The sequence below is a fragment of the Amblyomma americanum genome, chromosome 1, assembly GCF_052857255.1.
Source record: "Amblyomma americanum isolate KBUSLIRL-KWMA chromosome 1, ASM5285725v1, whole genome shotgun sequence".
Taxonomy (NCBI): domain Eukaryota; kingdom Metazoa; phylum Arthropoda; class Arachnida; order Ixodida; family Ixodidae; genus Amblyomma; species Amblyomma americanum.
The window spans coordinates 260,099,631-260,124,380 of record NC_135497.1 but is presented as its reverse complement, the minus strand read 5'-3'; the positions used below and the strand labels follow the sequence as shown (position 1 = coordinate 260,124,380).

Genomic DNA, 24,750 nt, shown 5'->3' with positions numbered 1-24,750 from the left:
ATGCAGCAAATGTACCTTTCAATGTGCCTTGTTGCGCAAATGCCAGGGTAACACAGGTATACCTTGCTCTTATACTTGACCGAGCGAGTACAGAAATATGTACAAATTTCGGCATTTCCATTTCTCTCCACAGGATAACGCTAACCGTACAAGCCTCTGACGGTGGCTCTGGCATCGACACTGCAATAGTTAAGATCACCGTGAGGGTACGTTGCTTCGTTGTTGTTATATGAAACGATTTTTTTCTTTGGCGTATGCTGTAAGCATGATTTTTTTTTTCAGGACGCCAACAACAACAGTCCCGTTTTCCAGAAAGATCGCTATGTCGCTTCAGTGCCGGAAGCGTCGCCACCAGGTAACTGAAGGCGTATACGCAGCGCCAATGCTTCGATTACGTATACACCATCACGAAAGGCCCTGACAGGCCCTCACTTCTTCGACAGGAACCCTTGTGGAACAGGTCTCTGCGACGGACGCCGACACGGGAGCGAACGCCCACGTCACCTATCGCATCTTGAAAGGAGCCTTCGACGATTTCACCATAGATGCCAGTACAGGAGTCGTCTCATTGTCAGCCACAAGTCGTCTAGACTACGATAGACGAAGCAGCTACATTATGGAGGTATAGAAAGATAAATGTTCAACGAGGGTCGCAGTTTTACGAACCCGGTAGCCGTCTTTTTTATACATCCTATGAGTGCTCTCACCCATTCACCCACCATCGCTGTTTTGTTTCTGTTTTATGGCTCTGACAGATTATTGGAATTGACGGCGGAGTTCCCGAAAAAACAGGAACGACGACGCTTAGCGTGAACATTTTGAACAGCAACGACAAGATGCCATATTTTCAGCCGACGACACAAAGAGCGCAAGTGTCCGAAGGTACACATTAAGCAGCCGTGGATTCTTGTAACGCATGGCCCTCGTCGACGCAGATTTATGGTTCTAGAGGCGATGGCCTTTCTGTGACTTGTTTTTAAGGTGCCACCGGACATGCACCGTATGCACTGCGAGTAAAACAAGAACATTGTGCACATGCAGGGGCGCCAGTTGGCTACAGATTCTACAAACTTGTGGCCAAAGATCCGGATGCAAGCTCCCCGGAATTTTTGAAGTACGGCATTGCGGAACCTGTGACAGCCATTGCTAAAGATGGGAGAAACGTGAATGAGTCAGTTCAAGCTTACAAAGTAAGTGACTGCTCACATCTTATCGGTACCAAACTGACGTTTATTTAGCCAGCTTTAAACTGGATAAAAGAGGTATGGTATATGGGCTATGAGGGACGTCGTAGTGGAGGGCTCCGAATTAATTTCGACCACCATAGCACGTGGGCGCCTTGCGTTTCGCCTCCATCGGAACGCGGCCCGCGGCCTCGGACTCAGCAGCCGAGAGCCCTGACCACTGAGTAATCCCGACGGGGCTGAATAAAAGCAGCAGCTAACATGCGCGACCGAGCAAAAAGTGCAGAAAAGGAGTGTCGAGGCAACACAGCGAAGAATACACAGACGCCGCGGGATTTCGAGGCAGTGGAAGCAACGCGTCGGAATCCATGCAAAGCCCTGCATCAACGTCATGCAGCATGTGGCTGCTTTCACGTTTAATCTACCGCGAGGATGGCTTGGTGTCCGGTTAAAAGGCAAGACCATGTAATGCCAGGTGCAGGCTCAGATACCGCGTTTGGGTTCGCCGTGCACTTAAAAATCAAACGTTCGTAAAATTATTTCAGACCATATTCCCGTCAACAGATGTGAGGCATATATTGGCGAAGAATATGTGCGTCATATATTGAATTGATGAAATCAGAGCCGGCTATAGCACACAAAAAGAAACCTGCCGTATCTCTCGGTGTCAGCTGATGGCTAAAATCTGTCCGCTGACCCTAGGCCTTCTTTGATGTGGACGCGGACACTGGCGAGATCAGAGTGGCATCCAGGCTCGACCGCGAAGCTGCAGCCGTCGTCATGCTAACCACCGTGGTGACTGACGTCAGCGCTGTGCCACTCCAGACTGGATTAGGTAGTGTGCAACCGCCTCTTCCATCCACCTTTCGAGAAGAGTGTAAACTAAACAGAAAACAAAACAGTCCGTAAATCCACATTCGCAAGTTGTCAACCAGGCATCCATTTTTCACCACCCCAGGCACCCTTGTGATCACTATAGTGGACCTCAACGATTTTCCGCCTTCGTTCCCGCCTCCTTGGAGTCCCGACCATCCGGAGCTGTCCATCAGTGTTATGGAAGAGCAGCCCGTCGGCAGCGTCGTCGCGTCGTTCGTTGCCACGGACCCGGACTCAAACATTGCCAGTTATTCTATCGAACCCGAAAATCCTTACTTCGCCATTGACAAACTTTCCGGTAAGCAATTTGCTTTTCGGAAGACATGCCAGCGACAATGTCCATTATTCTGATCGCGACATCTCGCCCTTTTTTCCTTCTTTCTTCAGGTGTGGTCACAATACACAAAAGAGTCGATTATGAGCAAGTGCAAGAATTGCGGTTCTCTGTCGTTGTGAGAGATACGGGCATTCCTCAGTTGTCAGCGGTCGCAATGGTGACGGCAACTGTGACCAACATAAACGACAACGACCCGACGTTTTCGCAGGTATGCCTGCACTCGTTTCTTACTTTTTTTTACTAAAACCGTCTTAAAATTATTGCTTCTTGACTGCTTCACTTTTTGCGCTGCAAGTTAGGTTCGAGATTTCCTCGGCTGAGACTTTCAAAGCCTGGTTATGAGAGCAGTGTATAGAAAATATATGTGTAAGCGAAAAAATATTTTCTCAAGACCCCTCCAAAAGAACTCATCTTTCTCCTGTAAATGTGCTCTTGGTGCCCGCTAGTTAAAATATAAGTAACTTGGTGGCAACATCGCTGTTGCTAAAACTTCCCTGAGCAGCTCGCATTCGGCTTTCGCAGATTTATTCGAGTGCAAAATCGCACTGTTTACCTTCCGGTAAACGTATCCACCTTTTTACGAAAAGAGCGAATTCCCAGTCCTTTCCTTGAACATGCCGCCTTCGCGGTGAAACTGCCCGAGCCTCTGTATTTATTTTCAAACAGCTCAAATGGATGCACTTTGAAGTACTGCGTGAGAGCTAGGAGAAAAGGGCACAGAAATGAACGTTGTAAAAGGAGCAGTGTTAGCAGGTTATACACATTTTGAAAGCATGCGGCAGAGCAATTAAACTCAGCGGCATTCATAATGCAGTTGTAGCACAGCAGAACTAGACAATAATGCACCACGGGCGTTGAGCACAGATATTCCCCGCCTTGCAATTTGTCGGTACTGAAGTGGAAGTTACATCTTGCGCCAGCAAATCAGCGACCGAACTACCAAAACATCTGGCTTTCAAGAATGCTTCGCGACTGGCTGGCGCCCGTCACTTTTCGACAGCCGTGGCTGCCCAGGGTACGATGAGAAAATGCTGGTAAATCGCACACCGTTCTAACGCGCGAAATTCTTTGATAGCTTGGACTTTGATTTGCCGGCGCCAGCTACATTGCTTCAACTTCGGGGCCGCCAAATCACGATACAGTGTACATAACGTTCAAAGTTCGCACACGGCATGTTCTGCTACAAGCGGCAGTCGTCGGTGCCTGGCAGTTGCAGATGTGCCGGCCGGCCGCAGTCACTGCCAGGTGGATGCTTGGCCGTTTCGAGAACTCTGCGCGTCTAGCAAACCATTCACTTTAGTTTGCGTTCACTGATCATTCGCTGGTTGCTCGCTTCCAGAAAGCTTACCAGGCTTCAGTCCAGGAGAACGCCCCTCAAGGCACGTTCGTGACGAAAGTTGAGGCGAAAGACATCGATGCCGGAGAATTCGGCGTCGTTTCGTACTCCTTGCTGGGAGAGAAAAGCGGAGACTTTCAAGTCAACAAAAGGGTACGTGCGTAAAGGAAAGGGGGTGGGGGTGGGGGGGGGGGGGCGCTCAATGTGCGACGCTGTGACGTTTAATGCAGAGAAACATCTTGGGGCGCACTGTTGTTGTTGTTGTTGTTGTTGTTGTTGTTGTTGTTGTTGTTGTTGTTGTTGTTGTTGTTGTTGTTGTTGTTGTTGTTGTTGTTGTTGTTGTTGTTGTTACCCTCATACAATGGCACATGCCCACACGGGGGATTGGCCAAGAATCGGGGGGCACCGAGAGTTTTTCAGATAAATATTTCCTGGACGAAAATAAAAGGAATGCTGAGGAAGGAAGGAGTAAAAAAAAGGAACAGCGAAATGAAACGGGAAATGCATAACGCACGCAGGAGATCGACACTGATGTTTATAGCCGAGTGGTTTATTGATAATAATAATTGTAAGAATAAAAGTAACATTGAAAAAAGTTACCAGGGTAGCCGATTTGATTCCATTCAAAAATTTGCAAGGTGGTAAAAACAGACTTGTGGTTGTACCAAAGTATGGTATGGCTCCAAACGACAATAAGACTGGGCTGATCAATCAAAGGCCAAGCTGTTGGAGTGGATTCTCTAAAAACCGTCTTCTCATCATGGTGTAGCGGCGACAAAAAAAAAAGGACTATGGTTTCGTGCTCACCACAGAATACGCAGACGGGATTAAGCGCCAACCCAGACCTGTGCAAATAAAAATTTAAGGGTGGGATCCGGCAGCGGAGCCTTGATAGAGATACCTCAAGCTGCCGTGAATGGCATGATTGCCTGCTCCACGATTACCTCAGGTGCAGGTAATCATCAGATCTTAAAAGAGATCCAGTGGTAGTTCTTAACAAATTCTTAACAAATAGCTTTGGCTACATCTAATGTCACCAATGCAGCATGCATTTTTTGGTGCCGCGCAAAAAGAATACGACTCTCAAGGTCGGTGTGAGCATTCCATATGGAACATTTTTGACGGAAACCAATTTGACAGAGACTAAGGATATTTTTGCGGTCAACAAACTCCGAAACACGTAGGAGCATGACCCTTTCAATTAACTTAACCACGTTTGGTGTCAATGAAATGAATCTAATATTATCCAGAGAATAGCCACCGCCATTGTTAGTATGTAAAGGAATCACTTTGGCGATTTTCCACTCAGGAGGAATCCATGCATGTTTGATGGAAGAATTAACCAGCTGCAATAAGGAGGTAGGGGACTCCTCAAAGAGGATCCATAACATTTTTGATGTTACCCTATCAGGGCCAGGAGCAGCAGTTGGTAACCTGCACACTATCGGAGAAAGCTCGAGAAGGGTAATAGGGGGTCATGCTGAATCTGGTCCACTGACGACACAAACGCGGAGCGCAAAGGAAGTACAGACGAGAAACGCTGCTATAATCCTTTGGAAATTGTATGAATTGTTTCTATTGCTCCTTGCGGGGTCAAAACATGTGAGGGTGAATTTTATGAAACCGGAATCTTTTTCCGCGATCTTAACAATCCGAAAAGTGCACGACGATTTCCTGATTTTGTTAGAAAATCGAAATGCTCGGATACATAATTTTATTTTGCTTGTGAGATTGTGCGTTTAATAGGAGTCGCAACGAACTTAAAATCATGCCAATTTTTCGGGCACTGATTGTGTAAGAGCTTCTTCCATGCTGCCTTTCTGCCTCTGTAATCCCGCGAACAATATGCATTCCACCATCTAGGTTAAGTGTTCCCTCGTACCAAAAATTCCGACTTCTTTCGACATTCCTCAATAGCCAAGCATATGTCTTTTGCTATATGCTCTTCAGCAGAATTAACCGCTGAAGCAAGAGTGGAGCGCAAAGCGGACTGAAACTGGTCATAGTTTATATATGACCTCAACTAAGAGCACGCCGGAATTAAGCAGAAATTAACGTAAAAAACGATAGGTATGTGATCGCTAGATGTTCCACAATCCATAGTCGACCAATTGAGTACAGGAACACTAGGGCTGGTCAAAGTTAAATCTAACACAAATAAGATTTGTGCGCGAAGAAATGTGGCCGAACCCGAATTCATGTACGAAAGGTTATCAATAAACCAATCCCAAAGGCGCTTACCACATAAATCTGTCCTAAAGCCCCACGACACACGAAGAGAATTAAGGTCGCCGGCAAGAGAACTGACTTCTGACAATTAAGTAGCAGGAGATCTAGCAGCCTGGTATCCTGCACACTGCAAAGAAAATAAACATTTACTAATGAAAAGCGATAGCACCCTGGAATTTCAAAGTCTAAAGCCAATAACTCACAGTCTATAGTAGAGGACTGAAAAGTAATCTTAGCCTTGTGACAAAATTTAAAAGAAACTAGTATGAGTAAGCCTCCTCCTCTTGACTGTCGATATTGTCGAAATGAATAATAATTTTGCAAATGGAAGTGCTTTTCAGATGTAAGCCAAGTTTCTTGTAAATTAATTATGTCTGGATTGAGATATAAGGAACAGTAAGTCTGTTGAAGCTGAAAGAAGTGACCGACAGTTCCACTGGAGAACTCTTAACACTGCTATGGCTGAGCAATCCGGGCAGCAGCAACTGCCTGCTCCAAAATAGCTTCTTTTGGCTTAGAGCCATTCTGTTCATTCTTTGATTTCGGCTGAGGATGTGGAGAAGAAGGGTTAGACATGGGGGATCCACTGCGTTTGAGGATTCGCGTATCCGAATCCACTATCTCTGTATCATGAATAATTTGAACATTGTCTGAATTAGCGGGCCGAGGAAATGTAGAAACAGCAGAAACTTGTTCCTGGGGCTCAGACAACGCAGGCAAGGAATGTTGGGTCATTAACGAAGGCATGGCTGACATGGCAGAAGTCATTCCAATTTGCATGGCCTGGGTAACCTGCGTTGCCAGGGCATTAGATATGCACTATGTGACAGTGTACACTATCCTGTCAACCATCTTAGCCATAGAGGCTTCCACAGCAGTCACTATTGCCTGAGAGATAGACGAATCTGGTGTCACTCCTGAACGGTCTGACACACCTGCATAGCCGTGAGCTTTCTTTGGTTTCTGATATTGCCCCGCGCCGCGAACAGTGTTTGCGGTCGGTTATGTCTAGAATTTGCAATTCATGATCCCGAGAAGGACAATCCGTGGAATATGCAGCGTGAGATCCACCACAAAGGCAACACTTCTCGTTTTGATCAGAACATAAATTTGATGGATGGTCATTGCCGCATTTGCATCCCCGCAAGGTGGACTTGCAGCCACGAGCACTATGGCCATATAGCCAGAAATTGCTGCACCGCAGTGGCTTAGACGGAAGGGGATCTACACGGAAGATTAAGGGCCATACTTTTATCTCTGAGGGGCAGGCAGTGCCCGCAAAAGTGGCAATAACCGTTTCCGTTGGCACCCGCACATCGTTCACCTCCCGGCTACACCGATACACCGCAACAACACCCGCTGCAGAGAGAAGGTCGAGAGTCTTAACTGGAGACAAGCAAGAGTCCACACCACGAACCAAACCTTTTGTACAGGCCAGATGAGACAGAATGAAGCTGTTTACCGGAAGAGACCCAAAAGAAGAGCAGTTTAGAGGATCCTTTGCGCACTACAGGTCTGGTGAACGGCATATAATCCCGCCACATCCAAACTGCCTTACCTCAGTGATTGCCTCATAAAGGGAAGTGGCCGCCTGGAGAGCAGCTCGAACAGGCCCTGGATTGTTAATTTTGATAGAAACATACCATCCTTTGGCACCAGCGCCACAGGAAAGCTGCGGACGCCGGAGCGTTGAAATGCATCCAGAGGCATCTCATGAGGCGATAGGGAAGCCGACCAGGGAGAGCTCCCCTGGCCGGGAGACTGCGTAGACATTACCTCAGATTTACAAACTCACCGCGTGCGTTATCCACACAAGACAAAAGGCGCAAAGGCACAGGGAGAAAAGGAAAACAGGACCAGCCGCCTAATACTTAGCCAGTCCCTCGTCTTCGTCTCGATGCTGGGACCGCCTTAACTCATGAGCTGGGGTTTGGAAGTGGGGCGCACTGCCACTGCTTTTCACTCGTTCTTCATCTCCTTTGCTGCTTTAACCGAAAGCATGACTGACAATTTCAGGGCGAGATAAGTGTCGCGGGAATGGCCAATTTAGACAGAGAGATCACTCCTGCAATCACCCTTCAAGTGGTAGCCACTGACATGGGAAACGATGCAACGACGAGGAGGTCGGTCTCCGTTCCGGTGAGTAGACATTTCTTTATCTATTAAAATGAGAAAAAATATTACTCTATAGGACACGGCTCGCCTGTACAGTATTCCGATTAGCAGTCACTACTTCAGGGAAGACAAAAGCAAGAAGAAATTTCTTGCAACCCCGCAGGTGTACCTTACCCTGCTCGACGACAATGACAGTCCTCCCGTGTTCACGAAAAAGACTTACGAGGCTTCGTTCGTCGCCAACAGCCCGCTCGAGTCTGCGCAGAGCATCGTTCAGGTTTCGGCAACGGATGCGGATGAAGGGATCAACGCCGAAGTCCGCTACTCCATCGTCGCTGGAAACGAAAACGGTAAGCTAGCAGTGGACGCTCGCAGCTGCATGATCAGAGAGGCCGCCTTGACTATGCCACCGACTATACCTGTGCCGCTTATGGACTATATACGGAACATTCTGGAGACATTGGATTTCTTCTATTTATGGAAGTAAATACCTGCAATCGCGAAAACACGACCGTCAAAAATACAAGTGCACAAGTGTGCCTTACACATGCGCCGCGCGTGACTCATATAATGATTGCGCAAAAATCCTCGGTACGAAATGCTGCTGTATCAGCATAATCATTAATGTAACCACAATCATCATCAGCAACAGTCAAGCTACGTCCGCGGCAGGGCAAAGGCTTCGCCCAATAATCTCTGACTGGCTCTGTCCTGGGCCAGTTGCAGCCAACCTACCTGCGCAAATTTTCTAATCTCATCTGTGGCTCTCCACTTCTCCCGGCGACGTCTCCCTTCTCTTGGAATCCAATCCGTTGCTCTAAGTTACCACCGGTCACCTTCTCTTCGTATTACATGCCTTGCCCATGTCCATTTCCTGTTCCTGATTTCAGTTAGGGTATCATTAACCCACGTTTGTTCCCTAACCCACGTTTGTTCCCTAACCCACTCTGCTCTCCTCCCATCTGTTAACGTCGACAAAAAAAAAGCAGTTTTAAACGTTCATGTGGGAGTACAACGTGTTCTCAACAGCACATTCTAGCAAGCGTTCTTTGCTACCGAGCTCAACGCTATTAAAAGCCAATCTAAATCTTAACGCACTTTTGCAAGTAGTCTCGACATGCGCGCACAGCGTTCGAGTATGGTAAAGCTGCATTCCTGCAGGCCTTCCAAGGTTTGCTCATTTTTTCCGAGCTCTCAGCAGCATGCACACAGCCAGTGCGCTTCTGGCTTTTCTGACGTCTATCATATCTTGTAGCGTGTTGCATTCGAGGGCGTAAGGCCCGTTCCTCATTCGTTTCTCTGCACTCATGTGATCGGAACGTTGGTCACTTCATTTATCAACGCGATTGTTCATGCTTTCAGTGAAGTTCGATAGTAAGTGCGCAAAACATGAAATAAAGCTGAGCAAAATCCTGGTCTCCTGAACGTCAGGACTTGCTTTTCTCTATGCAAACACCTCCTGTAGGTGAGAGGAGCACAGCATCTGAAAGGGTATCACAGACTAGTGAACTTTGCATTTAACCGACGGCCGACCCCTCTCCCCCTTCCCTTTTTTTTTCGCGTACCCGGGATCCTGCCTTGCTTGAGGTAGCGATCTGTTGAAAAATGAAAATTTTGTACGAATTTCAGAACTATTCCTTCAATTTTCATCTTGCTGCTTTCGTTTGCCGAAGTTTCAGAGCGCTACCTGCCGCTTTTACTACATTGTTTCCTGGTGGAAAAGCAAGGCCCATTAATAAATGCTTCTATGATAAGACCTCGTTCATCCACGGAAGAAGGAGGAGAAAGCAGTAGTGGTGTATTTTTGCGACATAAAACCGGCCTCCTTCCTCAACCTGGATTGAGCACGCATTTTCTCCTGGCAAAGAGGCGCAGCATCATATTGTCGCGCACTAGAAGAAAACAGAATGGGTAGCGGCGCGGAACGGAGCGCTCACGCTAGGTCCGCCGCCATTAAAATCATGCCATAGGCATCTGTCATGTGGTCCTGTTTTCATCGCCTTGCCGTCACGTAACGTGAAAGAGATGAGCAGACGACGATCGGATGAGCGAGGGTCGAGGAAGCTTCTGGGCCATAGGTCACCTTGAGCCGACGGCCGAGACCTATGAACGCACCGGATGGCATGGGCAGGGGCTGTGATCGAACAGCTGGCGGATTCTCGGGCTTGTGGGGTCATAGGTTCTAGTTGGGGCGTCGTCGTCAAGTAGTCGTGCCTTCTGGTCGGGGCGTGGGGACGGGGCAGAATGGGCGAGGTCGGTTCTGGTCTGGCGGTCTGGGGCACGGCCGGGCGGTGCGGACAGGAACACACGACCGACGACCATGGCAGACGTAGGACGGCAAAACTCCTGGACTAGGATGGTGCTGATCACCCCGCACCTCCACCAAATGTTACATGACGACAAGGCGATGAAAACAGGACTACATGACAGATGACGATGGCATGATTTTAATGGCGGCGGGCCTAGCGCGAGCTCTCCGTGCCGCGCCAAAATGCAGTGCGTATAACTCTGCCGCTTGCATATCGAGATGTCAACAATTCTTGACTAGCCTATAAGATATTCCGGCGCATTATGTCAGCGCAAAGTCTGACACTTCCAGCCAACTGATTTTGGCAGCGGCGCCACCTATCAGGCGGATTTTGAAGCAACTTTCAGGACCGCCAGGTCACGTGCGTCAGCGCTAACCCGCGGTTCCTATGCAGGAGTTCTCGCCGTCAACCCCAAGACTGGAATCGTGTACCCCGTGAAGAAGCTGGAGAGCAGTCGCAAGGAGTACCGCATCGGGTTGGAGGCACGCGACGGCGCCGGCACTGGACCGAACACGGACAACTGCGTGGTGCTCATCAGGCTGATCGAAATAAATCTGGACAAGCCACATTTCGTGACACCCTCCCTACCCAACGCCACCGTGGAAGTGCTCGAGGTTAGAATGAGGGCATGTGGTCGTCCACTTCCCTTTCCGGCCATGCTACTGACCTCTGGGCCCGGAAATTCTGTAATGGTTCTATTCCAGTTCTTTTCGTCTTTTGCAAATAAGTCAAGCACCCTGCACCGCTGTTGTAGCAAACATCGATCAGTCGACACTTGGCATAGGCAGTAGTGCCTCACTGCTAACTTCTGCATTATACTGGCTCAGGATCGATAGTACTACTGTCGTGTCTTCGCTTTAAGAAGTATAGAAGGTGATCGCTCTTGTCCAGCGTTGAGTGCACGGTATCAAAAATAAATTCATTGGTAAGAAAATCCCACACACAATCGCACACGATATTGTTCAGAAGGACAGTTGTTATCCCCTAAACACGCGTCATAGCTAGCTGAAGAAAGCCGAAACAGTGCCGAGCCAAATCAAACAGTGAATAGCGCGGTTGACGCAATACGTCCGTTTCAGAACCAGACCCTCTCGAGCCAAATCATAATGACTGTCGAGGCCATGGACAAGGACCACGGCGACAACGGGCGCATCTCTTACTACTTCAAAGTTGGAGACAGGAACGTCGCAGAAACGGACGAGTTTCGCATCGACGAAGTTACCGGAGAAATCCATGCCAAGGCCGTCCTCGACAGGGAAGTCAGGCCGCGCTACGAGGTAAGCCGAGCTCTAAAGCACTCGACTATCGTGCCGTGCTCTCGCCAGCCACATGTGAAGGCTACTGGCATGAACGAAAGAAATTAATGTTCGTTGTTTAATTCATCCTTGTAGCTTTTTGTGACCTGATTTGTCTGCTAGCTTGCAGAGCGGACCTCAATGGGGTTGTTTTGGAAATTTCTAGACACTGATGTGTCGCAAGATATTCGCGTGAGCTAAAGGTGCTCGTTACTGGAGCATATATAGGAGCTCTAGGTGCTCTGAACCATCCCCGCCTTCTAGCGTAACATGTAAGCATATTCAGCAGATAGAGTGAGGTCGTCGGAATCATCTTAGCGAAGTAACACTGCCCGACGGTCGACGGCCTGCTCGGAAATGATGCACCGCCAAGTCAAGCTCTCCTGTGTTTCTTACAACGGTGCCACACCCTCGTGCTTCCGATTTGCGAGGTGCTGTTCGCAGCCCATAGACAAGAGAGGGCATCCAGGGAAGTGACGTCAGCTCACAGATGCCAACATGCGCCAGCTTCTGGTCGATGGTCGAGATGATGTCGGCACAAAATCAGCAGAACAAACAAACATACCGAAAATTAAGTCGCACTAAAGTGCGCCTAACTGCTCCGTAATTTTTTATGCCATTCAAATTAACAAGTAAGGTTCCGAAGCTACACCCACGCTGTGAGAAACGCCGTAGCGGCTGGCATTCTTGAACGTGCGCTGACGTTGCACAGCGCACGGGCGTCTTTTGTATTTCTCCTCTATCGAAATGCGGCTGCCATGGCTTGGACTTACTTCATCCTCCGCCTTGGCCTTAGAAGGCCTGCGGCGCCATACCTATACTGAGGTATCGCGGCAGGTAAATTAACAAATGTGGTTTGTTGAAATTGTCAACAACAGCCCTCCTACTTCTTTTAGTGAATGACACACCTCCGGCAGAAAGTGGCCTGTCACGTGCTCAAGCTTGCTCGAATTTTCTCACACATCCCGCACCGCCGCGCAAGTCTCTTCGCCAGTGGTGTAGGCCAAGGAGAGCTCGGGGGGGAGGAGGTTTGGCTAACCGATGGCTAAATGCAGAGAAATTTGCAGTGAGCGACTCTGCAATTACATCTTCAATTTCTCCCCGCTTTCGTTAACCCCTTAGAAAAAAATTCTGATTGCTTTAATACGGAGTCGCTCTCGGAAGGTGCCACACTGACCGCGAATGGTTTGTCGAGATGTTCAGGACCCCGTTAAAGGTGTGCGTACAAAGATAGCCACGCGTTTATTGTGGCTCAGTGCATGATTGGGAAAGCGAGAAGCAAGCTGAAGGCATTTCTGCAGCAAGGCTTCGTTGCGCACAGCCAGGACACGACGAAGGTTTTAGAGCAGAACTGAAACTCAGTTCGCAGTGACTCACTGCACACAAAGATTAAAAGTGTGTCGCTTGTTCGGGACCGAACCCATTAAAATCGGAAAACTTTGGGACCATAGGTCAGAAACAGCGATTTATTTAGAAATACGAAAATTCGTGTCGCAGGTCCAGTAATTTTTTTTACCGCTTTCTCCAATTATAGCTGGTGCTCGTCGCTAAAGACCACGGTACTCCCGCCCCGTTTGAAACGCTACGGTTCCTCACGGTCGTCCTGAAGGATATCGACGACAATGCGCCTTTGTTTCCTCGCACACGGGTACTGTCCTCTTTACAGTTGCTTATTTCTTTCGGTAGCTGAGTAGTCCGCCTAATTTTATTTTATTTATTGCTCTGTTACAGTCGACGAACCCTTACGTGTTTCACATCAAGGAAAACTTAGACCCCGGCTTTCCCGTTGGAAGGGTAACGGCGATTGACCAAGACGTCGGAGAAAATGCCATGGTCTATTACTACATTATCGGTAAGACACCGACCTTCGTGCCACAACTGCTGCCCTTAGTGTTCCCATGCACCTATGCTTGACAGTTGGCAAAAGCCTTTATATGTACTAGCAGTACGTCATAACGTTGAGCGTTGGGCAAATTTGTTTTGCATTTCGAAAAAAAAGTGCAACAGTTTAGCCGATGACGGAACAGAAGGGGTGCAGGCAGTCTCTGAATGTAGCGTACTGCCTTTCCACTCTCCTGTTCGCGTTCGCCTTAAGTAATACACGCTGTGACGCAATGCCACGCTGTAGTCAAATGCCTGCAGTATCAGAGGTATCTGGCATTGAAGTAACAGTGATGCATGTGGTTCCTGCAGATGGAAATTGGGACACACAGTTCACGATAGACAAGATGCAGGGTACCATCTACTCGAACGCCTCGTTCGACCGCGAATCCAAGGACCTGTTTGAACTAGTGGTGAAAGCCACGAGCAACCCCGACTACCTGGTCTACACGGTACGTTCCCGTCATGTAGCGTCCACACCGAGCAGTACATAGCACGTAAGGCTTGACGTGTTCTTGTGGCTTTGCAGAGGCAGGCTGATGGCCTTCCGCCCAGCATACGGAGCTACAGCGAGTCTGACCGCACTGTGGCCCTGGTCAATGTTCACATCGACGACGTAAACGACAACGCCCCTGTCTTCATAAATGCCCCGTACTATGCAGGTAATGTGAAAACCCAGAGATCCTATCCCCACTTTGGTAGCCTTTGGGATGGCGGCATGATAATGTAAAAATTAAGTAGCCTCCATGTGATTGTTCTCCACGCACAATCAGGTCGTCAAAGGTCTGTGAAAAAAAACCCATAAAATTTCAGACCGTGCAGCAATGCCTCATGTCTTGTTTTGATGTTTTATTTTTTGAGCGCCACGAGTTTGGGCCACATGCAACCAGATCTCAGTTGATTCGTAGAGTCATTCGCCATTTCAAAACCTTGGCGAAACTATACGCAGGTGCAACTTGTGAGATTGCAGCCTAGTTATACTCTGAATACTTATGTAATTGCGTATACCGGCGCAGAAGAACTGCGGCGCTGCGAGAGACGTACTGCAAGCCAGTCAGTCACAGTGGAGCGGCTCTGTGTTGTAGGGCTGCGGTTCACTGCCGTGGAAGGGGACACGGTGTTCACGGTGCGGGCCCGGGACCCGGACGAAGAGACGGCGGACGGCGCGGCCATTGCGTACCGAATCGAACACGTGACGCTTTTTCTGCCGGGCTCAACGGGAGGCATCCGGCCTATTCCGGCCTCGTTCAACGTTTCAGCAGACGGCCGCGTGTGCGCCACGCATCCCATGGCCCAGTACAGCCAGGCACGCTTCACCGTGGCCCTCGAGGCAAAGGAGACGTCGCCACCGCACAGGGCTGCGCGCACGACGCTCAAGGTACACCCCCGCCTCCCTCCGCGTGCTGCTATGGATGTGCTTCCAAATGAGCTCAAGCTGTGAAGCTCAACCTCTGCTCTCGAGCTTACCTGCATCCACTGGCTCTTAACTCGGAGTGTGCATTCTTTGGCTGACGATCGCTCGGTACGTGTCGCTAGTCGAGCCCTTGCCACTGAGCGCACCTAGTTTCGGGGCACACCTTGTGTTTCTTAGTTTCTTAGCGTTTCTTAGTTTCGGGGCACACCTTGTGCGCCCCGAAACTAAGAAACGCTGAAATGAGCAATTGCTTTGTGTCCTATACTTAACTACACGCTAGCGCATCTTGAGAAATTGTGAACAAAGCCAGTGCGATAATGCATTATACAGTATACGCCGAGGTGCAGAAGTAAACGAGTCAGTCACTCCATATTCTGGTGTTGTATTATTTTTCCTGCTCTTAGTCGCGCATGCTGTGCCCTCGTTAGTGTATTTAGTTGGGACAATTAGTAGTGGCTGTGCTCTCTAAGAACTTTATTGCATGCACCACTGTGAGCCTTGTTTGCACTCAAGTTTTTTTGCAAAAGACACTACACCGAGGAGTGCCGTGTAGTATATATGTGGGCAGAGCGGTGTGTCAAAAGTGTGCCCGCTACTGTTTCATATAGAAGGGGTAACCACGGGCGGCAGGGGATCTTTCATCTTCACCGTTTTACGACGTAGCAGGCTCACTTTAATGGCGACTGGAGATACTTGACGTACCTGGCGTGCTACTCCAGACAACGATTATAAAACATGGTCATGCACACTCACAAACTCATTGTCTGCCACAGCTCAAAGCGGCCACTAACCTCCAACACTTTTTGCGTTTCGTTCTTCTGCTCAAGGTGTGGATATACGAGCCCGAGCAACTGGTGCGAGTAATAATTGCTCAACCTCCGGAGGAAGTGTACCGGGACCAAAGAAGAGTCGTAGCGTACGTGCCGTTCTGTTAAGATGACACAGTCTCTACCTCCGTGAGCTGTGATGTAATGCTTGCTTAGCTATATATTCCTTTTTTTTTCAGTGTTCTTTCAAATGCCACGGGAGGAACAGTAGTAATCGACAAGCTCAAGTACCATGTAAATGACAAAGGAAAGCTTGTCAAGTCTTGGTGAGTATGTTTAAAGAAGAAAGACGGGCTATTTGGCGCTTTTGATTCACTGGCTGAAACATTATTACTAGAGCTAAAAAATGCTCTCTCTGTCTGCCTGTCTACCTTCCGTTCGGAAAGCAGGTAGACAGAGATATTTGAGGGGTTTTTTTTTATTGAAAAAGCAGGAGACAAGTGCGTGAGCACCCTGTCAATAGCCCTCACGACAAAAGAAATAGCTTAGCCGGCAAAAAGCACGCGCTTCAACGTGTTGTGAATTTTGGTTTTGTTTCTCGTGTGTAGCGGCGAATGCGTGCTATCGCGTATAAGGGAAAATTTTCCGAGTTTCTCGAGCATGCGTGAAGGGGCATTGTGCATCTTTTCAATTCAATTCAATTCAATTCAAATCTTTATTTACCAGAATATTGGACGGTCTCCAGGGCTAAAAGTTGCTGCCTACAACTTGACTGGGCCCTGGAGCCGTTTACAAGGCGGCAGCAGACATTGATGACCGAGTACGGTAACATCAATTAGAAGAAGGCATCAGAAAGTAAAGCCTGCTGCAAGATTTATCACAACAATGGATTCTTCTAATAAACTTCCGTTGATGTCTAGCGTGCGTCCCGTCGGTATCTTTTCGCTCTCCCTTGTGTTTTAGCGCTAGTAACCATGTTTCAGCCAGTGAGTCTTGGTGAGTGTTCCAGACCAAACATTGAAAGAACCAGCCCCTACAACGGGAAACAGGAATTGTCACGCAAACGAGTTCTGTCATTGGCACTAAAGCGTGTCCTGAATTTGCGGGACAGTACTGAGAAATCTCGACGACACGACCATGGACGAGCCAAAAATCGAGGTGTCTTGGCCAGTATGCACGTTTTGAATTGGTACGAAAGCTTTTCCATGGTGGATCACATGAACAGTGAGTCGCCGGGCAAACGTCAGCGTCAGTTGGTGCCGGTCGCAGGGCAGATCAGCGCAATATATCCAGCACCGCCGCTTCTACGTCGTACGCCAGACCGCGGAACCCACAGCCCGTGCCTCAAACTCTACTTGCATGTGTGAACTAGCAGACCCCTAACAGCAGCCTCCACACAATGATCGTATCTTGTTCATTACAAAGCGGTAAGAAGTCAGGATTACAGCATCGGTTATGCATTTCGTTTTCGGAGCTGACGCACCTGTACGGCTGCCTGTGGGGTTACGACAATCGACAACATCGTAACGAAATGAAAGGGTCATAATACAATATTTTGGGCGAGTTGGTTACGTACTTTCATATTAACAGCGCAATGACGGCACAAAAGAAGAGGTGGATACAACAGCGCAGGGATCGGACAAAAGATGTTTACAACCGTGATAAGTTAACACAGGAAAACTTTGCGCAGATTAAAACAGGACGGGAGGGAGAAACACACACACACACACACACACACACACACACACACACACACACACACACACACACACACACACACACACACACACACACACACACACACACACACACACACACACACACACACACACACACACACACACACACACACACACACACACACACACACACACACACACACACACACACACACACACACACACACACACACACGCACACACACACACACACACACACACACACACAAACACACACACACACACGCGCACACACACACGCGCACACACACACACACACACACACACACACACACACACACACACACACACACACACACACACACACACACACACACACACACACACACACACACACACACACACACACACACACACACACACACACGCGCGAGCGCGAACTTGCGACTGTATTTTCAGAAACGATACACCGCCTTAAGAAACAAAAAGGGCGCAAGCGTGCAATATCCGGAGCACCACGTGTGGGAAAAAAAGAGCACGCACATAGGCACAGTAAAAATTGCATCAAGGACAGACAGAAGCAGCGTCCTATCAGAAATTGGCGGAATAGCACAGAAACAAGGAACAGCAAAAACTGGTTATCTATTGCGAAGAAAATCAAGTTCTTTTTTGAGAAGGGCTGCTGATGCCTTACTCACGCAGCTTTCCATAGTACTACTTTTGAGGGCCTCTACAATTTCCCGGGATTGCCTATCGGAAGCTCGCCCGATAACAACCGTAGAACGGAGGAGAGGATAGCACATAATAATAATAATTGGTTTTGGGGGAAAGGAAATGGCGCAGTATCTGTCTCGTATATCGTTGGACACTTGAACCGCGCCGTAAGGGAAGGGATAAAGGAGGGAGTGAAAGAAGTAAGGAAGAGGTGCCCTAGTGGAGGGCTCCGGAATACTTTCGGCCACCTGGGGATCTTTAACGTGCACAGCACACGGGCGCCTTAGCGTTTTGCATCCTTAAAAACGCAGCCGCCGTGGTCGGGTTCGAACCCGGGAACTCCGGATCAGTAGCCGAGCGCCCTAACCACTCAGCCACCGCGGCGGGTAGGATGGCACTGCTGTTTCTTCTTCTTACTCCTGTCAGTGTAGTGTTTGCATTTAAGGCAATCCAAAGAGAGCTTTGAGCCGCCACTTGCGCCCAGGGAATTGGCATGCTCTCTGGGCCTGTCATTTACAGCGCCCTGTTTGGCCTATGCACACAGACCCACATTTGAACGGAATCTTAAACACCACACCAACAGCGCAAGGCACACGCACGCATACACGCACACACACAAGCACACACGCACACGCATAGATGCACAGACACACACACGCACGCTCACACGCGCGCGCGAACCATTTTTTGTGCTCTTCCTCCGCCATCGCCTTGTATTGCGCTGTTACGCAGTTCAGTGTGAGCAGATTCATCTTGCCCAACTGTTGGCATCGCACAGCACACGGGCGCCTTAGCGTTTTGCCTCCATGAAAACGCAGCCAACCAGCTTTCGCTGATTAATACACTAAGCCGGTAAGGTTGGACCTAATCATTTGTACGCAATCCAAAGGATCAATAGGAATCGGAGGGAACAAAGTTCGAGTGGAGAATCACGGACTTCCCAACCCGAAAGTAACGAAAAGCAGAGCTCTAAAATGCATTTACTTAGCTTCAGTGTTCGTGGACCGGTTTATTTAGGGTAATACAAATTTCAGCTAAGACGAGTATTTTAATAGTGTCCTGGGAAATTCGTATTATTGAGATTTCACTGCGACGTTTTCTTTTTGCGCAAACTGTTTTCGGCAAACTGTATAATTAAAATGTGCATGTATGCAGCACTACACTAACAAAGTCTACTAAGTGTCGACATATTTTTCCTATTCCAGGACCGACTTGCACATTCATGTTCTAGACAAAAACGACCGTGTTATTCACACGCCGGAAGTTCTCGACGCAGTGGACTCCAACATCAAGCTTGTCCGGTTCCAAAATCCAGAGTTACAAATTCACAATGTCCTGGCAAGTACACGCTCCTAATCTTGCCCCTTTCTATGTTTTCATTTCCAGCGTGAAAGAGCGTGCAGAGCTCCACACACTTGCGAGTGGCCTAGGGCTTGAAATAATATAACATCTTATAGCGCACGCAGATTCGTGTAAATCGTGGCTTACTTCTCACTTCTCAAAAGGCTAATATCGAGCCAAGCGGGCAACAATGAATGCCACGAACGTGCAACGAAGTGCGCCGTTCGACAAGTGCGCGGACGTCTGTGCATAGCGTGTATATCAGGGGAATCCAAAATAAGAAGCGTGGAGAGACTTTTTTTCTGTGTGTTTGCGTGTAAGACAGTGTCCATATGTCGTAAACTGTGGCGCAGCCAGCAAGAGTTGGAATCAGCAAACAAGAGTTCGACCTGGCTTTGGCAGTTCTGATCGCGATGCTGGTGGTGATATTTGTCGGCGTTGTGACCATGATGGTCTGCTGTACCTGCCTGAAGTCGTGGTAAGCTCAGCTCAAGAATGTATTTGTTCTGCGTGACAGTTCTTTCTTCTACCATCTTCTCTTAGCTGGCAGAGTAATTTTCGCGTGTAGCGGACTGACGGCGCATATTTCCTACCCAAACCTTTTATGGCATTTGGTTAGCGTCAGTGAGTTCTGAATGCCTCTGGATGCAGATGTGCAGGCAGATTTTAATTTGCTGTTCATTTACAAAAAGCGCGAAAATTGGTGCAGCAAGTTTTATATGCCATAACTGCCTACTGTTGTCCAAATAAGCACGAATAGAACTAGGTATGTGATAATGATAATGTCTATGGTCATTTTCACACACTCGAACCGTTGACTAGACGAGTAAACTGACAAATAATCAATGACACGTGTCCATTTCGCCCTTCCTTGTGGACATCGGCAGGATATGCATATGTTTCTCGCTAACTCAGTTTCTAAATTATTCTTTTCAGGTATGCCTACAAAGCAAAGGAAGCCTTAGGTATGTACACACTCTCAACCTCTTTTTTACTCTGAAGAGAATACAAACTTGTGACAGGCTAACATTTAACAACTGCCACGCAGTACGCCATGATGAAAGCCCTCCAGTGACCACTACGTGAGTACTTTGCTGCCTTGTAAATATACTACACAGAGTTGGCGTTGCAGAGCCGTAATAACGACTGTTCTTTTCTTTTTTCAGGGAAAACCCACTGTGGACCGAACAGTAAGTTCGCTTCTGTTTCTGTAGTCTATCTCCCCGGCATGCAGTCAGTTCAGAGCTTTTTTTTTCTTCTGCGTAGCACTTTGCATAACCTCATAAAGCCTCTCTTTTATGCTCTCTTTGCCTGCAGGAAGCTCAAGATCTACGAAGAGCAGGTGAGTGGCACGTTCTCCACTGTACTGATATGCGCCCGCTCTTCCTCGTCATCAAGCGAAGGATGCGCACGCGCCGCATGCACATCACGGAGCCTTAATCCCGCGCCGGCGCGCACCCGCAGGAGCTGAGCATGAGCGTGGCTCCAGACAACCTGGTCACCACGGAGGCGGACATTGCCGCCTTCAACTTCAACGACGATACTAGCAGTGCCGTATACGCAACGCTGCGGCGCAACAGCGTTAGCCACCTGGGTGCCGAGTCGCGGAACGGCTACTCGACCCTTACCAGCCACCGGCCCACGGCCTCGTCGCGCAGGCAGCGCGAGCCGGACGCCGCCGAGGTGAGGGCCGCTCTCTCCTCCCTCCGAAGCCGATACGCAGGCACAGTGACCGACCAGTGTGATGTCTGCTCTCAGCGATAACAGCCAAGGCGCATACGGACGCTGCGCCGCCGCACACGATGGGTGGGTTGCAGAAATCTAGAAGTCGGCAACCCTGAACCTCGAAAACCCCTTGACCATGGCGCCCCGGCCTGCTTTGGGGGCAGAAATTAGGTGCAGCGCGTGAGACATCTGGAGTTAGAATAATGCTGCGCGTCTCTGCTGCATGCTTTTGCCGTGTGTTGCTGTCACGATAAAGGGATTAAGTACAGCTCTGGCAAGCCATTGGTTGGCAGGTGCAACAATCCTGCCGTGCGCAGCAGTCGCGACGGGATATGAAGCGCAGCTGTGCCAACTTCTGCTCGCCAGACACGTGCAGGGTATAGGGCTCGCAATAGAAGTTGCCAGCGCTGCACCCAACTTCTGCCCGTAGGACGAGCCACTCTGCCACGGAGAAAGAGTTTTTGCTTTGCAGAGAAGTTGACTTCCAGATTTCTACTAGGGTCTATATTCGGCACTGATGCGCCACAGAAGCGACGGTATCTGGCGACCGTGAAATGTCTTCAATACGAGTTGTCGAGCATAGGAAACATTATTAGTTTGTATCTGGGCCCGGCAATGTGGCACGTAGGACATCTCGAGCGCTATAATTTTTGCGACGGCAGGAAGCGGCCTTCTGAGCACTGAAATGATAGGGGTGCTCCACTGCACGGACCAGACCAACAGCAGGTCTCGTGGTCAGAGGCCTTTTGAAAAGGACGGCACTTTCCCCACTTCTCCGTGAAAAGCTAGACCCAGCTTTGTGTCGTAAAGTGTGAGGCCATGGGTCTAGTGGCGAATTCCTAGCGCTTTCTTCGGGAGACAAGCAGTGGAGAAGACTTAACAGTCGCAGAGCCAAGAAACGTTTATGAGTTGCATTGTCTTTAACATGGCGAATGAATTATATTACGCTGCGAGGGCCTCTGGCTAATGAGAACGACATGCAGGCAGCTGGAGATCAATCCGAAGCGTTACAGCGTGAACACTCACGAATCTACTGCACGCGTCTCGTTATTCACGTCTTTCAGAGCCATGAGTACCACGAGCTGCACTCGAGCGACGCCCGGCCCACCGGCGACAGCACCCCGTTCAGCACGTTCAGGCCCACGGGAAAGAACACACCGACAGAAGGAAGGCTCTTCCAAGAACCAAGCCCCTCTCATAAAAGTAACGAGCCCGTTCTAGTGGCTGAGTTGCTATAGGACGCTATTTAATGCAGAAACGACGACGCCACCACCGCGATACTGACTCTTTACTACGGAAAATCAGCAGCTGAAACAGTGTCATCCTCATATATATATATATTTTTTGAGCGTGCATATGTGTGAATCTGTGCTTGCGTGTGTTTGACGATTCCAGTCAGTGCTGAATATTTTCTGGGTTGTGCGCAGGCTTACGCTGACGAGAGTATTCGCTTGAGAAATGTTCCACAAGGGCGTGATCTTTCCATTTCACAGCGAGTCCCGATTCCGCGAGGCTTATCGTCTTCGGGCCAAATTTAGGTTCACTCTCTTCTCAGTAGCCACTGAAACAACAATATACCCACACAAGCAATTCAGTTAGCGTTTCTGCACCGCTGCGTAAGGGAGAATTTTTCACTCTATACTTGTTTATGCGACATCCTGACAGGCTGTATTCTTTTACCAGACCTTCGCACGGAGCGCTCTTTACAGTCCGCAGAGTACTCTCTTCATTTATTGTTGACAATGTTTTTATTTCATTTTATACGCATGGGCCGTAATGCACCATGAGTGCAGATTTCTTTTCGACCATGAGGTTTATAAAACAGCGATAACTTCTTCATTCATGAAAGACTCTCATTTTCCATGACGTGCTCCCGCTTTTATGAAAATTTGGTTCTCTTCCTGACGAGGGTCTACTATATTTCCCCAGCACACACCACACGCACAGGCTCATACGCGGTGATTGTATGTTTCTTTAGTTGATTCAGATTTACTCCTCTTAAAAAAAAAGGGGGGGGGGGGTGGCTACGATCGCTATACGCAAATATCTTCATTTCGGAGGTTTAGTTGAAAGGCCAGTTTGCTTAGCAAATTTAAGCCTGACAAGGCAACGCAATGTTCAGGACTGCGCCGTGTGAGTGTCTCCCTCGACCTCATCTTGGCGCCGTGCCTTGTGAAGTTAAAATTTTCGGCGAGAATGATATCTCTTCGAGGATGCGACCACAAGTATATTCATCACGAATGTTTCCGCTAACCTCGCCTAAATATGCATTCAAAGGCCCGAAGCTTACCGAAACACCCTTCACGGATCTGACGGAGGCGCAGGGGGCCAACCTTTCGTTCTTTTTTTCCTTTCCTGGAGCGTCCCAGTATATGACATCGCAAAGTGAACTTTACCATGAGGCTGTTCTATGCGACATCGATGCCAGGTCTTAGGGACTACATGTCCTGCCCGTTCTTAGCATGGTCGACGAACAGTTTCGACTGCAGATAGCAAATGATCTGCATGACTATTTCAAATTTTGGACAGATATGTGTGGTGATCGTATTCTGATTTGCAACATAAGCACTAGTTAATTCGATGTACAGCTGGTTCGTAATGGCTTCGTGAAAGTACAAGGAGCTTGAGTCGCAGCGGAGACGGGATTCGCGAAACAACTGCAGCTTCTCTCAAATGCGGTCACTAAACAATCACCCTGTATGTACATAAACGACATCTCTCTTTCTTCTTCACATATGGACACACGCGCAAACAGCTCACGCGCGTGGATATATATACATACATATATTACACATACCACACACACACAGATCAGATTTTACCTCAGACGTACATTTTTCATCTTGCTTTAAATAAAACTAATATGGAATTTTCGTAGCCAACCGACGACAGTTTTTCACAGAAAATGCATGCTCTCCGAGCTATGCCTGACCATATTTATTCGCGTGTTGTGCCAATGAGTAATAGATAAACGCGATCTTCCAGAAGGGAAGCGTTGTATATTATTATTTTTTTTTTGTTTTCGGGCGATGTGAGTGACTGCATTTTAAAAGACAGCCTTCATAGCGCATCTGAAACAGGTCCCAGTCAAACTTCCGGCTTAGCTTAAAATATTCTCGAGAAAGGTGACAGGGTCGTCACCTTAAAGGATCTGCTCACAAAAGGAGAAATGCACTTCACCAAAAGAAAATGCACGGCATTACATGTGAGCGTGCATAACATGGGAGTTTTGTTTATTTGGGATTTCTTTGCGGGCGATCTATCGAGGCTTATTTTGTCACGAGAAATGCTATGTGGCTGGTTCGCGAGCGAATGAGAGAGAACAGTATGCACTTGCGAAAGCCACCGCCTCGCGCTTCCACTGGTGTGAGACGGAATGCAGAATCGGCAACCAGGCGGCGCTGGCACTTAGAGTCTGGGACAAGACCCCAAGACTGAAACAGAGCTCGAATACACGCGTGTGTTGAAGTGGCCCAGCGCCTATGTGAGCCCAACCAGAACTGCACCTGGTAAGTGTATATGTATTAATCTGTGATGGCCGTTCCCAC

At 48.6% G+C, this 24,750-nt stretch overlaps 1 protein-coding gene across 2 annotated transcripts in view; it reads left to right on the top strand.

Moving 5' to 3' along the window:
• Positions 1-24,381, top strand: part of Cad87A (cadherin 87A) — a 47,985-nt gene extending 23,604 nt beyond the window's left edge. Inside the window, exons 18-45 of one of the 2 annotated variants that reach the window (XM_077649116.1) lie at positions 134-206; positions 283-355; positions 444-622; positions 756-882; positions 1,042-1,190; positions 1,887-2,019; positions 2,143-2,358; positions 2,448-2,605; positions 3,737-3,886; positions 7,979-8,101; positions 8,241-8,427; positions 10,780-11,000; positions 11,466-11,663; positions 13,216-13,329; positions 13,413-13,533; positions 13,875-14,014; positions 14,092-14,224; positions 14,648-14,940; positions 15,804-15,892; positions 15,983-16,069; positions 19,342-19,474; positions 19,831-19,955; positions 20,414-20,442; positions 20,526-20,559; positions 20,644-20,667; positions 20,795-20,819; positions 20,942-21,160; positions 22,267-24,381. In XM_077649116.1, coding sequence (XP_077505242.1) covers positions 134-206; positions 283-355; positions 444-622; positions 756-882; positions 1,042-1,190; positions 1,887-2,019; positions 2,143-2,358; positions 2,448-2,605; positions 3,737-3,886; positions 7,979-8,101; positions 8,241-8,427; positions 10,780-11,000; positions 11,466-11,663; positions 13,216-13,329; positions 13,413-13,533; positions 13,875-14,014; positions 14,092-14,224; positions 14,648-14,940; positions 15,804-15,892; positions 15,983-16,069; positions 19,342-19,474; positions 19,831-19,955; positions 20,414-20,442; positions 20,526-20,559; positions 20,644-20,667; positions 20,795-20,819; positions 20,942-21,160; positions 22,267-22,440 — 3,727 coding nt within the window. In that variant the 3' untranslated portion in view covers positions 22,441-24,381. Of the gene's footprint in view, positions 1-133; positions 207-282; positions 356-443; positions 623-755; positions 883-1,041; positions 1,191-1,886; positions 2,020-2,142; positions 2,359-2,447; positions 2,606-3,736; positions 3,887-7,978; positions 8,102-8,240; positions 8,428-10,779; positions 11,001-11,465; positions 11,664-13,215; positions 13,330-13,412; positions 13,534-13,874; positions 14,015-14,091; positions 14,225-14,647; positions 14,941-15,803; positions 15,893-15,982; positions 16,070-19,341; positions 19,479-19,830; positions 19,956-20,413; positions 20,443-20,525; positions 20,560-20,643; positions 20,668-20,794; positions 20,820-20,941; positions 21,161-22,266 lie in introns of both variants that reach the window. The other variant, XM_077649117.1, reaches the window with a different exon arrangement.
• Positions 24,382-24,750: the final 369 nt, after the last annotated feature.